The 11,686-nt window shown below is 52.9% G+C and overlaps 3 protein-coding genes across 3 annotated transcripts; 2 read left to right on the top strand and 1 right to left on the bottom strand.

Moving 5' to 3' along the window:
- Positions 1-1,075: 1,075 nt before the first annotated feature.
- MIND_00392700 (uncharacterized protein) lies at positions 1,076-2,056 on the bottom strand (the record flags this gene model as incomplete). Its single annotated transcript, XM_037360756.1, has 2 exons — positions 1,076-1,773; positions 1,825-2,056. The coding sequence occupies 2 exons, from the start codon at positions 2,054-2,056 to the stop codon at positions 1,076-1,078; spliced, it is 930 nt and encodes a 309-aa protein (XP_037223641.1).
- A 4,472-nt stretch (positions 2,057-6,528) lies between these two features.
- On the top strand, positions 6,529-8,158 carry MIND_00392600 (uncharacterized protein; the record flags this gene model as incomplete). Its single annotated transcript, XM_037360755.1, has 12 exons — positions 6,529-6,626; positions 6,677-6,711; positions 6,761-6,926; positions 7,048-7,109; positions 7,166-7,263; positions 7,315-7,409; positions 7,458-7,465; positions 7,518-7,542; positions 7,589-7,765; positions 7,812-7,854; positions 7,903-7,949; positions 8,005-8,158. Exons 1-12 carry the CDS (start codon positions 6,589-6,591, stop codon positions 8,156-8,158), a joined length of 948 nt encoding a protein of 315 aa, XP_037223640.1. The 5' UTR covers positions 6,529-6,588.
- Positions 8,159-8,778: 620 nt separating this feature from the next.
- On the top strand, positions 8,779-10,784 carry MIND_00392500 (MYND-type domain-containing protein; the record flags this gene model as incomplete). Its single annotated transcript, XM_037360754.1, has 4 exons — positions 8,779-8,832; positions 8,880-10,166; positions 10,218-10,374; positions 10,426-10,784. 4 exons carry the CDS (start codon positions 8,779-8,781, stop codon positions 10,782-10,784), a joined length of 1,857 nt encoding a protein of 618 aa, XP_037223639.1.
- Positions 10,785-11,686: the final 902 nt, after the last annotated feature.

Here is an 11,686-nt window from a genome sequence, read left to right as displayed (position 1 = left end):
TTCAATGCACTCCAGCTAGGGTTTCAGCCAAAAAAAATGGGTGCCTAAGCAGAATTAAAAATAGTGGTCCCCAATGGCCCTTTTTGCTGCTTTGATTGCCATAGAATAGTTGTTATAGTATACATTTTTTTTGTCTGCTGTTTGTCATAAATAAACCCTACTTCGGGACAGAAACCCCGGTGTGTAGTACTTACTACACATGCAGGCTCATGCCCAGCCCTCGTTGTAGAGCTCACAATCCTAGTAGTGTAGTTTAAGGCCGAATGTGATATGATTGATTAACCGATAAATCCGAAGTGTGACAAATGTGACGGAAAAGTGTGGGTTCGCTCTACAAGAGGGCTGCTGGCCCGTGTTCGCGAATAGACCACTTGTATACCAGTTTGGTGGGCTTCCGGGGTGGCGGCGGAGGCAGAGGGGGTCTGGAAGGTGTCGGGACTGGAGTCGACACGTCGTTCACAGGCTGTGAAGAGGGGTTGGATGTGGAGGAAGAAAAGAGTGGTGGGCGGGGGTTACACACGGTTCAGAGCCGGGCCGGGCTAGTTGCGCCAGCCCTCTTGCAGAGCACTCACCCCGAACAATAATAACGCTTGTCACATCATTCTGATTTAGCTCTAAAATCATTACATATTCAGCTAAAAATTACGCTCTCGGATCTGGCTGCTCTGCAACGAGGGTTGGGTATGCGCCTGCTACACATGCCGATGTAGATAGCTGTGTTGAAAAAATCAGGTCCCGCACCAAAATGCGCCTGATTTGGCGGAACTAGGTCACCTAGTCTAGGTGACACATTTAGTGGCTGTGAAACTAGATCTACTCTTTACACCCCCTGGGCCCTCTTACTTATCCTTGACTTATCTGAAACTGGCGGCCTGGGTTCGTATTTTGTCCCCGCCATACCATATTTCTGGTTCGTCACAATGCCCACGGCAAAGTGCGGGCGATACATTCATTTTGCTTTACTTTTACTGTACTGTACGCTACGTGAGATACGCATAAGTGACTCTATCGTTCGTCGACACCACACCATGACAAAAACAGAAAGGGAAATAAAATGTACAGACAAGTACACGCGCTACCGCGCCTCTTCTTCTTCTCTCCGTTCCTGCTCCTGGCCTTCCTCGCTGTCCCGCTTACCCGCCGCACCCTCGCCATCGGCATCCCCGTCCTGCGCGGGCACGACCCCGACGCTGACGATGCCGACCTGCAGCGGCGGCAGCAGCACGTCGTCCTCGTCCACGGGCCGCCCGTCGGGGCCCACATGCGAAAACGGGGCCGGCCAGCCCGTCTGTGGCGCTGCTGATGACGGCGAGGGAGCCAGGGACGGGAACAAGGCGGGCGTGGGCATGGCGATGAGCACCGCGACGCGGACGCGGGGCTGCTCGAGGCTGAGCGGGAGCGCGGTCGTGGAGGGGACTGTCGATAACACCGCCGGCGTGCTGGTGCCCGAGACGCCCGGCGACGTCGTCGTCGTCGTCGTCGCTGCGGCCAGCGACGGCGGCGGGATGTACGACGCGGCAAACGGGACCACGCCGGCCCACGCCCTGTCGCCCGCCTGCGCCGCGTCTGCGAGCGGCGGCGCGACATGCGCGTCCCACAGGCGCGGCTTCCTGCGGAGGTCCACGCGCACGCGCGGCGCGGGCGGCTGCCACGTCCCGTTCGCGATCGCCTCCGCGATCATGCGGCGGTGGCGCCGGCGCAGCAGCAGCGAGCGCGCGACGATCGCGGACGAGACGCCGAGGAGCAGGATGAGCGTCGCGAGGAAGGTGTATACTAGGGGCTGGTCAGCGGAGAGAGGGTGGGTGGCAGGAGACGATGACGCACAGTAGAGCTGCGCGGAGCCCTGGATACCGGGCTGCGGATTCCCACTCCCTCCTCCGCCCCCGCCTGCGCCCCCGCCGGGCGGGCTGGGCAGCGGGGGCACATCGGTGCCGGTGGGGCCATCCGTGGTGAACGTCTGCGGGAAGAGGAACGACGACGAGCTGCCCGTCGACGTCGCTGAGGGCGAGGGAGAGGGCGAGCGTCGAGCGGACGACGGCGAGGGCGAGGACGCCATGGGAGAGCAAAGCGAAGGGGTGTGTGATTGTCGTCAGTGACGACGCCCTGACCTGGGTGGCTGCGGCGGGGCCTGATCGCCGAGCGCCGAGCCCGAGAAGCGCGGAGGTGCCTGGCGCTGACGTGGCGTGGTTTGCGTGCCTGGCTCGCTGGCGGGCGCGCTGGGGAGGGTGGCGAGCGCGAGCGCGAGGGTGGGCAGGGGCAGGTGGAGTGCGTGTGGTGGCCGGAGCCAAGACTTGGAGGCCGGATGACCAAGCAGCTGACGTGGGCCCGCTGACGTCGACGGCCGACGCAGCCAGACAATTACAAGCCATAAATTACACGTCAAGTCGCCCTGCCGCAGGTACGAAACACGGGAGCAGACCCGTGTCATGCATCACAATCGAGCTAACCAAAAAGAAAAAAGCGAAAAAAAAGTCAACTATTTCAACATGAACCATGATGTGCCGTCCCGCTCCGTGCTGAACCGCGCGCGCACACCTGTCCCCCGCCGTGGCAAGTCAAGCGTCTCTGGGCACCTAGGTGCTGCTCATAGCTCATATCATGCAAATCACGCACACACCTTTGCATATCCGCCCTCAGGCCCATCGTGCCCCAATTACTTACCTCAGTACACCCTGCATAGCTATATACTCTATACAAATGAAATATATCATCTCCTCTCAGGCCAACCCCTACTCAATCGCATAAATCAAAAAGCAAGAAACATTCAGGATGATATGCGCCCGACTCCGTGTCGAACCACGCACACCGGTCCCCCGTACGGCTGTAGGCCCCAGCCCACTGGCATGTGCTGCCCATGACCTACATACCACACCCGTATATCCCGCTGGCCCTCCTCCAGAAATCACAAACACCAGCCCCTTGACCAGACCCAAAAACTCAAAACATTCTTGGCGATGACATCCTGGTCCCACTCTCCCGTTGAACCAGCCACATCTGCACCCCCCCCTGCCTCTGGAGCAGCACTGTGGTTGGCACCAGGCCGCCTGCCTGGCTCCGCATGTCAGCGACTGCAGTCTATAAGTACTTAACACCAGACCCTCGACCAGACCTCCATGCCCAATGCCAAAAACTTAAAGGTTTCAAAGTCATGATATCCTGGTCCCACTCCCCGTTAAACCAGCCACATCTGCACAAGTGCTCACAGCTGTGGGCCAGCTGGACATTCCAGGTGGTCTCCATACAAACCAACATCTGGTGGGTCCAGATGGACTCCACCTGATCGCCAGCAAGAGCATCCCGGTGGAGAATTCCAGCTGGAATTCAGATGGGAGATTCGCGCTGGAAGTCAAATGGTTATATGCTAAGTGCAACAGTCACTAAACTGTGTGTACTTATTTCTCAATTTGTGGGTGATTTGAGAATATCTACCTGTAGATAACCTTAGATACAACTTGTTCACAGTACTGGGTGCAAGACATCACATCACTTACAGCTTTGCATCCCAATTGGGATTGGTCACATTTTACAGCTTTTCTCACTAATTTAGGACTTTAACAGCAGTAACCCCAAAAATGGAAGTGTGGAGCAAATTAATTGTCAAAGCTAATGCCAAACATGTGCATACATTCACACGACATCTGCTTAGTATAAGAGTAATAAGTTGAAACATTAAGAAACAGACTTCCTTTCACTGTAGGACAGTGGGAAGATCTGACTCATCAGGAGGCAAACTTGTTGTTATGATCTGCAAAACCGGATGAAAGACCAGTCAGAGAGTGCCAGTCTCATGCCAAGAGGATCTTGATGCATCATCATCATGACATACTACCGCTTACATATCAGCTTATGCTTGTTTGTTGTTATCAGATGATGGAATATTAACCGGTCAGGACCTTGCTAAAGAGCAAGGCAACTTGTAGAGCATACTCACTTGTATCTACACAGACATGCACCATATTGGAGCCTGTGCCTTGCTATATATATATCATATAATTGGGGAAAAAAAGAAAAGAAAGAAAAAGGGGGAGCCCTAACTTTTGCATCTATGATGGGCATCCGACTTCATGCACACCAGTCCAGCCATGCATATCACAGAGCCTAAACTCAGTCAGCCTCCTGCGGGATGGACCCTTGACCAGACCTCCATACCCAAAAAAAACTCAAGGGTTTCAAGGTTATGATATTCCGGTCCTGATCCCCTGTTGAACCGGACACATCTGCACCCCAGCCTCCAGCTTCTGGACTGTGATTGGCAGCCTGCCTGGCTGAGCATGCCAGTGATCATGACTACTCTAGTGCCCTGCCACCCTTTCCAGCATGCACCATGTATCACAATGATACATACAATACTGGGGTATACATCCTCACACTGGTGTTTCACGGTCAGACCTTCAAATGTGTAAATTGATAGCCAAGAGTTCAGACAATCAAGGACACCGACTTTGGGTGCGGAGCACAGGGCTAGGAATTTCCCAGTCACTTTGGTGCCAATCCTGGCACCCAATTTCACATAAACCAAAAATCTACTTCCGCTCTGGAAAGCCCCTGTGCTATACAGATTAACATTCAAATTCTTAAAAAAAAGACACCATTTTCAATATATACCACCACTCGAGTTGAACAAGGGCGGCAGGTACTGATAGCCCAGCACCTAGCCACTGTGATACATCACCCCACTCACAAAATCCAGAGTGTTCCAATATGCACTGGTCCTATAATCCACATTTGACTACCCTCAACATATACTTCATTTCTCCCAACCTCAAGCAAGTATCAAAAAAATACAATAAAATAAAATACCATACTACTCAATTTTCTCTCTCTCCTCAGTTTACACTCCTACGTGAACTGCTACCTACCGTGCAGTATGAACATCAGTCTGTTATTCTCACCCTTGCTTTGCTGACTTGGTGCTGTACTAGCTGTTGGATAATCATCAATCGAGTACCTGGGGTTGCCCTTACAAATCCACCTTACTATATTTGAATATTTTGTAGCCATAATATCGAATAGTCATATCATAACATAATATATTCAAATATGATATATTCAAATAATAATCATATTCAAGTGATTGACTAAAGGCATAATATATCCATAACATTCTGAATATATTCCGTATTTAATCAACCATAATATGATTGTGGCCAGCACTAACCTCATGCATTTATACCTATGACTGTTGACATTCAACTGATACAGGCACCCCAACGACCCTATCAATCATATAGCTCTGCCATGATGTCCGACGCACCTAATGGCTGCTTATACAAGCACTGTGCCTTAGTAGCTGTAGTGTAATTGCTGGCAGAATATAAATGTGAATCAACAAAAAAAAAAAGATCAATCAGGTGATTCTGTGAAACACATGCTCAAATAGGAAATTGTCATGCATGTCACGGTCGGTCGGTCCGTCTGTGAGCACTGGATTTTTTTAAGCATCTATGCTTCTTTTTTCCTGCCCCCTTAGCGCCACTTCCATACCCATATCCATCCGTTAACACACACCCGTTCGCCAAGGGTATGTGGAGTGGATCTTCCTTTTAAATTTTCTCTGCTGCAGCACAACGTGCAGATTATCGCCGCCCTGCAACCTTAAAGCTTTATTTCTGCCTCCCTCTGGTTAACTTAACTTGCCAACGGAGAGTTCTTTCAGGTTGTGGCTTCAAGCAGTAAGTTAGTTTTTAGTGCTGGCCAGAATCATATTATGGTTGATTAAATATTGAATATATTCAGAATATTATAAATATATTATACCCGTGGTGGATCACTTGAATATGATTATGTTTGAATATATTATATTATATTATTACTATACTATATTATATTATTACTATACTATATTATAGTCACAGAATATTCAACTAAGTAGTCAGGTAGATGATCATGGCTATTTTCTCAGTCCATGTACAATCTTAGTCTGAGTTAGCCCTACTTCTGATCAATGTCACATATTATCTATTATATATGGTGGTTCATACATTACTCCTAGTAGGAACAAGTGTCAGGAGTGATCACTTTGATCACTCCTGACACTTTGGGTTGACCCTATTGAACATAGTGCAGAACCTCTGATCAAGTGCAACCTAATACTAGTGGCAATGCCCCTGATTGTATTTTAAGAGTCCTATATAACCCAGGCTGGAATTAGAGAGGCCCGAAAGGAAGTTGCCCTGACAATCCAGCATATATTCTATGTTTTTGATTATTTTTTCTAGCAGCAAATATGTCAAATATATCAAGAGATACTAATGCATACTAGATTATAGTTGAATATATTCATAACATATTCATATTTTGCAGCTGAATATGATTATACTATACTACAAATATATTATTGGGTTGGAGCTCTGAATATGATATGATTATAATATATTATGCCCATAAAATAATATAATCATATTTGGCCAGCACTCTGCCACCACTACTAGTTTTCTAATTCGATCGTGGACATTTGCCAAGACGGCAATCACAGAAACACATCATGACATCACATTCCCATGCGGCGTGAGAACTCAGCCCACTCTTCTGCTTTTCCCGCCATCCCTTCCCCACACGGCCTCCAGAGCCATCGGCGTCGCAGCGCCCATGGACATCCTCGAGCCCGCCCAGTTCGTTTCAGACCAGTGCGTCTCCAGTTTTGCTGTTCCGCCAGCATCGGCTGACAACGTGGCAGTCGCGTCCACCGCAGCTTCTTCCTCATCGGCGTCGGTGAGCCGCCTTCGTTTGTGCATCGCTTGGCTCGCGCTGACCACGCTAGTGCTTCTCACATACGACCACCTCCTCACGCTGCGCGCGGAGGTCAAGTACATCTGGGCGTCCTCCCTCCGCATGAGCACGTTCTGGTTCCTCCTCGTGCGGTACACTGGGCTGCTAGCTAGCTTTGCTGTCGTGGCTTTTTACTTGGGGGATCTGGGGCATGAGGTGCGTCTTCCTGTGCTTTGCTCGCTTCCGTTCAAAGACTGATACATAAACACGCTAGAGGTAAGCCGAATTGGCGATTACTCACGCACACGAAAGCGGCTGTCTGACGTTTCTGGGGTGCAGCTGTGTGCGTATGCAGCTCGTTTGGGAAGTGCTGCTTGTCATTCAGGAGCTTCTCGTCGAAAGTACGCTGCGGCTTTCACTCTCAGGCTGCTGCCTATAGATTCACTGCCGAATTCAGTTACGCTCATCGTCCGCGTTTTCGCGATGTACGGCCTCAACTTTTGGATACTCGGCTTCCTGTTGAGTATTGGAAGCGTGAGCGGCGCATTAGCTCTGGTGAGTCGCTCCTCCTGTTGCTTCGGCGTTCGCTGAGCGCTACGTTTCAAGTGGGCGATTATTGAATATGGACGCCCAGTCGTGATTTCACCGCCGCTTGGTGTCCCCGCGCTTCATGGTTGTCATGTCGCGTTCACTAGGCAAACGTATGTCGACTCCCCCCTAGATTTCAATGATTCTGACGCAAATCCGAGGGCTCTACGTATTATTTCTTTCTCTGCGATAATGCCGCGCTGACTAATATCTCCTCGCAGGGCTCGCTGGAGCATGGGAAGGGCTGTGCGTGCCTCGTTCTTACTATCCAGTCTTATCTAACTGACACCAGCCTCGTCTGCGACACCGTCGTCTTTCTTCTCACTGTCCGCCGTGTCTATATCCAACGTCCTGTCACCCTGCGCGTCCGCCTCCCACTCCGCATGGCCAGCCGTCAACATAATGCCGAGTTGGACCGCCCAGAAACTTTGCTCGAGCGAATGTATAAAGACGGGGCACTGTACTTTGGGTGGGTTTTATTTCCGATAGAGTGAGACTGTGTTAATTTGTTGCAGTATAATAGTCCTCGCGAATCTCGCCAACCTCTTAACCTTTTATGTGCGTCACAACGCCCAGTTCTACTCCTCCCATTTCATTGTTCTGCAGCTTGGGGACATGTTGCTCGCCGGCTCCCTTTCGTGGTTTACAACCAAGTCCGTCTCCTGTTTACTTCCCTTTGCCATCGATTGACTCAGCCGCTCCATGCAGCATCTCGGTCGCGCTGCTGTGTCGCCTCATGCTTAGTCTGCACCAGGCAGGCAATGCGGGGCTCATGTCGGACGTGTCGCAGCCCAGCGGTCTGGAGACACAGACGCTGCGGTTTGGCGCGCCCGCAGAGGACCACATGCGTGGCGACGGGTAATCGAGGCCATGTGCAAGGTTAAACTTGGTATTTGTTGGCCTGCTCACTGTGCAGCTCACATGGTACGCGCTCTCAGCGGCCGCCATGAAAACAGGGCGGGCACAGATTGAGGACAGGCGGGAGAGCTTGGCTTGGCAATCAAGAGGAGGTGCCGTCGCTCAATATTGTTTGTACTCGAGTCATTGCGCAATTGATGGTCCGCACTTGTCCCTGGTACCGCCCGGACGGCCGTACTAGTCTCGGAAACCCAGACGTTTATACGCAATTCAAGAGGGGGAAGCAAACGGATTTGTGTCCAAATATGTTAATGGATGACATTTCTGACATTTGATTGATGTTGCGGTGGTGGGAAAATTTTAGGGCGTATAAACCGTCCAAAAATTTTCCCACCTCTCTATCATCAATCAAATGTCAAACACGTCGTCAATTAACATATATGGACACGAATCCGGCTACTAAGCGAACGTCTGGGTATCCGAGACTAGGCCGTACGTCCGTAATCTTACGAAAAATGTGCAAAGCTGCAAACTGGCAATCGGCCCGCGAGTTGCTGATCGATTTGATGAAGACGTAAAGCTGTCAGCAGGGCATCACCTCGTGTTTTCTTGTCTTCTCCCACCATGCACGATCTTTTGCAGCCTGCTGTGCTGGACGGATTGCCGGCAGACATCAAGGTGCGTGGGGATGCATTGTCCGACGAGGCTCTCCCTCACCGACCCAGGCTGCCGTCGACGCGGTCTGCTCGCCAAACGCCGCTCTCAGCGACTTCGACCCTATTCTCGTTTTCCTGCAGTCGGATGAGGAGGAGGAGCAAACGAAGTTACGCCTCCTCCCGGCACTTGCACGACTGCTGGATCCCGCGCGCATCACTGCTGAGCCGGACCCCGTCCATGTCACGCTTGCATGGGCGGCACTCCGCGTGCTGCCGCTCATCGCGGGACGGGCCGCCGCCGCCGCCAAAGAGCTGTGGGCGCCGACTCTGCAGTGGCTCCTCTTCTTCTACGCGCTCCCCGAGTACAACGTACCAGCGGTCGATAAAGTGCTGCTAGCGCTGTTCTTTGCGCTCAGCTTCCATGCCGGCGACGGAGATGATGCGGTCGCGCAGATGCTGTCCGTACCGGGCTCTATCAAGGCCATGTTCGCTGCATGGGCGCGCGTCTTTGGGGAGCCTACAGCAGCAGGCTTTACTGAACGGGCAACAGACGACTCGGACCGCGACGAGGCTGCCCAGGCTATGTTTGGTGTGCTCGTTGCCGAGGCGGTATACACTCGAGAGGGCTTGCAGCAAGCCGTCGAGGGGGCGGGGGGGACACTGGAAAGCTTAGGGCAGGTGCTTTACCGCCATCTCGACTTTGCGAGGTGTGAGCTCGCGGCCGCCGTTACTACCGCGGAGGAGGACGGCGATGCCAAACTTGAGCTAATCTCCGGCTGCGTCCACTCTGCGGCCCAGTTCCTGCGGCGCACAGAACCTCTGATCCGCTTCCGACCGATAAAACCAAACCCGCTGCTGGACGCGATGCTGGAACGCGGCCTCGTTGCGCTGCTGTGCGACATCATGTACACATACTCCACTGTGACCAGGTTGAATTTCGACCCGATGATCATGGAGGGCCTGGTGGAGCCCGCGTTCGACCTCATCTCGTTCATTGTATCCTTCCCCCCGCACCATCATCACATCCCGGATGTCATCCGCCATCGGTTTCTCGAAGCAATGGTCAACCTCGCACCAGCCGACTTCCATAACGACACACCACAAAACACCTACCTTTTGAAGGGCTTCTTCAACAGCATCCTTCCCGCTGCGCTAGTTCGCACGAATGTTCTGGAGGCTTTGGGCGACGTATTGCCCGGGCTCGAGGCCTCTGTCGCAACAGACGCGTTCAAGGGTACCCAGTTCTTTAAAAACTGTTGGGAGCCGTTCCACCGCGTCGCCGAGGCACGTCTGTCGCTCTTCCAACGCTATCGTGCGGGCGAGTTCCCACCGCGAAAAATGTGTGACAGTCTGAAGGTCAGTATACGCCGGCCGCTCTTCCGAAATCCACGCTAATGCTCGAGCCAGGAATTCGCATACTGCCGCCATGTGGGTCCGGAGTCTGAGTTTAAGCGCTGCTCGGGCTGCCGCGTGGTCGTCTACTGCTCCGAAGCGTGTCAAAAGGTCGACTGGCGGGAGGGCGGCCATAAAAAGGGCTGTGCCGCGCTGCGCCAGTACCGCCAACGTCCGTCTCCGCATTCTGAATTTCTGTATCTTATTGATCAGAGTTGTGCAGATCACGACTCCCTCGACCTTACACCCGAGGATAGGGACTTCCTGCGCGTGCTCATGGATGCGGACTACCAGGCGAGCGGCCTTCACGTAACGCCCATGCGGCCCGGCGACACCACGGTGTTCAGGTATGGCGAGAACCCCGGCCGGGTCGAGCGGAATCGAGAGCCGCCGTGCAGCGGGGCGCAGCTGTTCGGCGCCGACGCGGCAGCGCGTGAGATCCTGCGCCGGGTGGCGTACAGTGAGGGGACGGTCGCCCTGGATGTGGCGGAGTTCTGGTCGGGCGTCGCGCCGTCGTATGCGCTGATGCTTCGGCGCACGCACTGGCCTGCAAATGCGCAAGCGGCACATGCTTTCCATTGACCTTGTATATATCATCTTGTAGCTCAGGCTGTAAATTGAAAACGAAATGCTGTCAGAGTGAACAACGGGTATAGCGCTCGGAATTTCTCTCAAGTACCACACTGAAGCAACTAAGTAACTAAAAATCAGGATCTTTTGAAAAACTGGAGATTTTGGTTACATAAGGAAAAATGTTCCTGAACTGGCTCCGTGTTTGGAACATCTCTTGGCATCTCTGACACGGCAGACAATCATCATACGTTCACAGGGCGACGCGCGGATCAGACACCGACAATCCTTGGCACTGCCTCAACGCAAGCGAGCGACTTGCGGCGTGTTATGGCCGCAGGCCCTGCATTCTCGACTGCGGTGCCTTCAGAATCTGAGCATTGGGCACACATCGCCGAGTGCAAACAAGTCCATCTGCAGCTACCTCGCCGGGGGAACAACATTGAGCAAATCCCGAGCGTTCCGCTAAATGCGACAAATTGCATCCTCGGGATTGTCGGGCAGCCAATTATCAGGTGCTGCGGAGGCCGCACCGCCTCACCCGTCGGCGTCCGCGCGAATGTCGGGTCCGGCGCACCTTTTCTGGCTCTTTGCGTCCGTTCCGAAGTCTGTGCGCACTGCGCACAACCGGTCACGATGATAACCATGTGTGGGGGGCATCCACGTAGGCAGCCACAGTCCAGCGTGTCATGTCGCTGACGAGAGAATGCAATGATGCGACGCTTGGAGTGTAGGATCGGCACGTAATCGACTGTCGATGCAGGTCATTGCTTGGTCGCGCGAGCGACGTTAGTCAACTGCGCGGCTAGGGCCTGCTTCGTTTCCGTCGAGCACGGTATATAGAGTGGGGGCTCCAGAGGAGGGGGATCGACACCACCACCACTACTATGCCTTCCACCTCGACCCACAAACGC

Source organism: Mycena indigotica (genome assembly GCF_014461135.1).
Source record: "Mycena indigotica strain 171206Taipei chromosome Unknown Mind.scaff0003, whole genome shotgun sequence".
NCBI classification, from domain to species: domain Eukaryota; kingdom Fungi; phylum Basidiomycota; class Agaricomycetes; order Agaricales; family Mycenaceae; genus Mycena; species Mycena indigotica.
The sequence above is the reverse complement of the archived record's forward strand: the minus strand, read 5'-3'. Positions and strand labels throughout refer to the sequence as shown.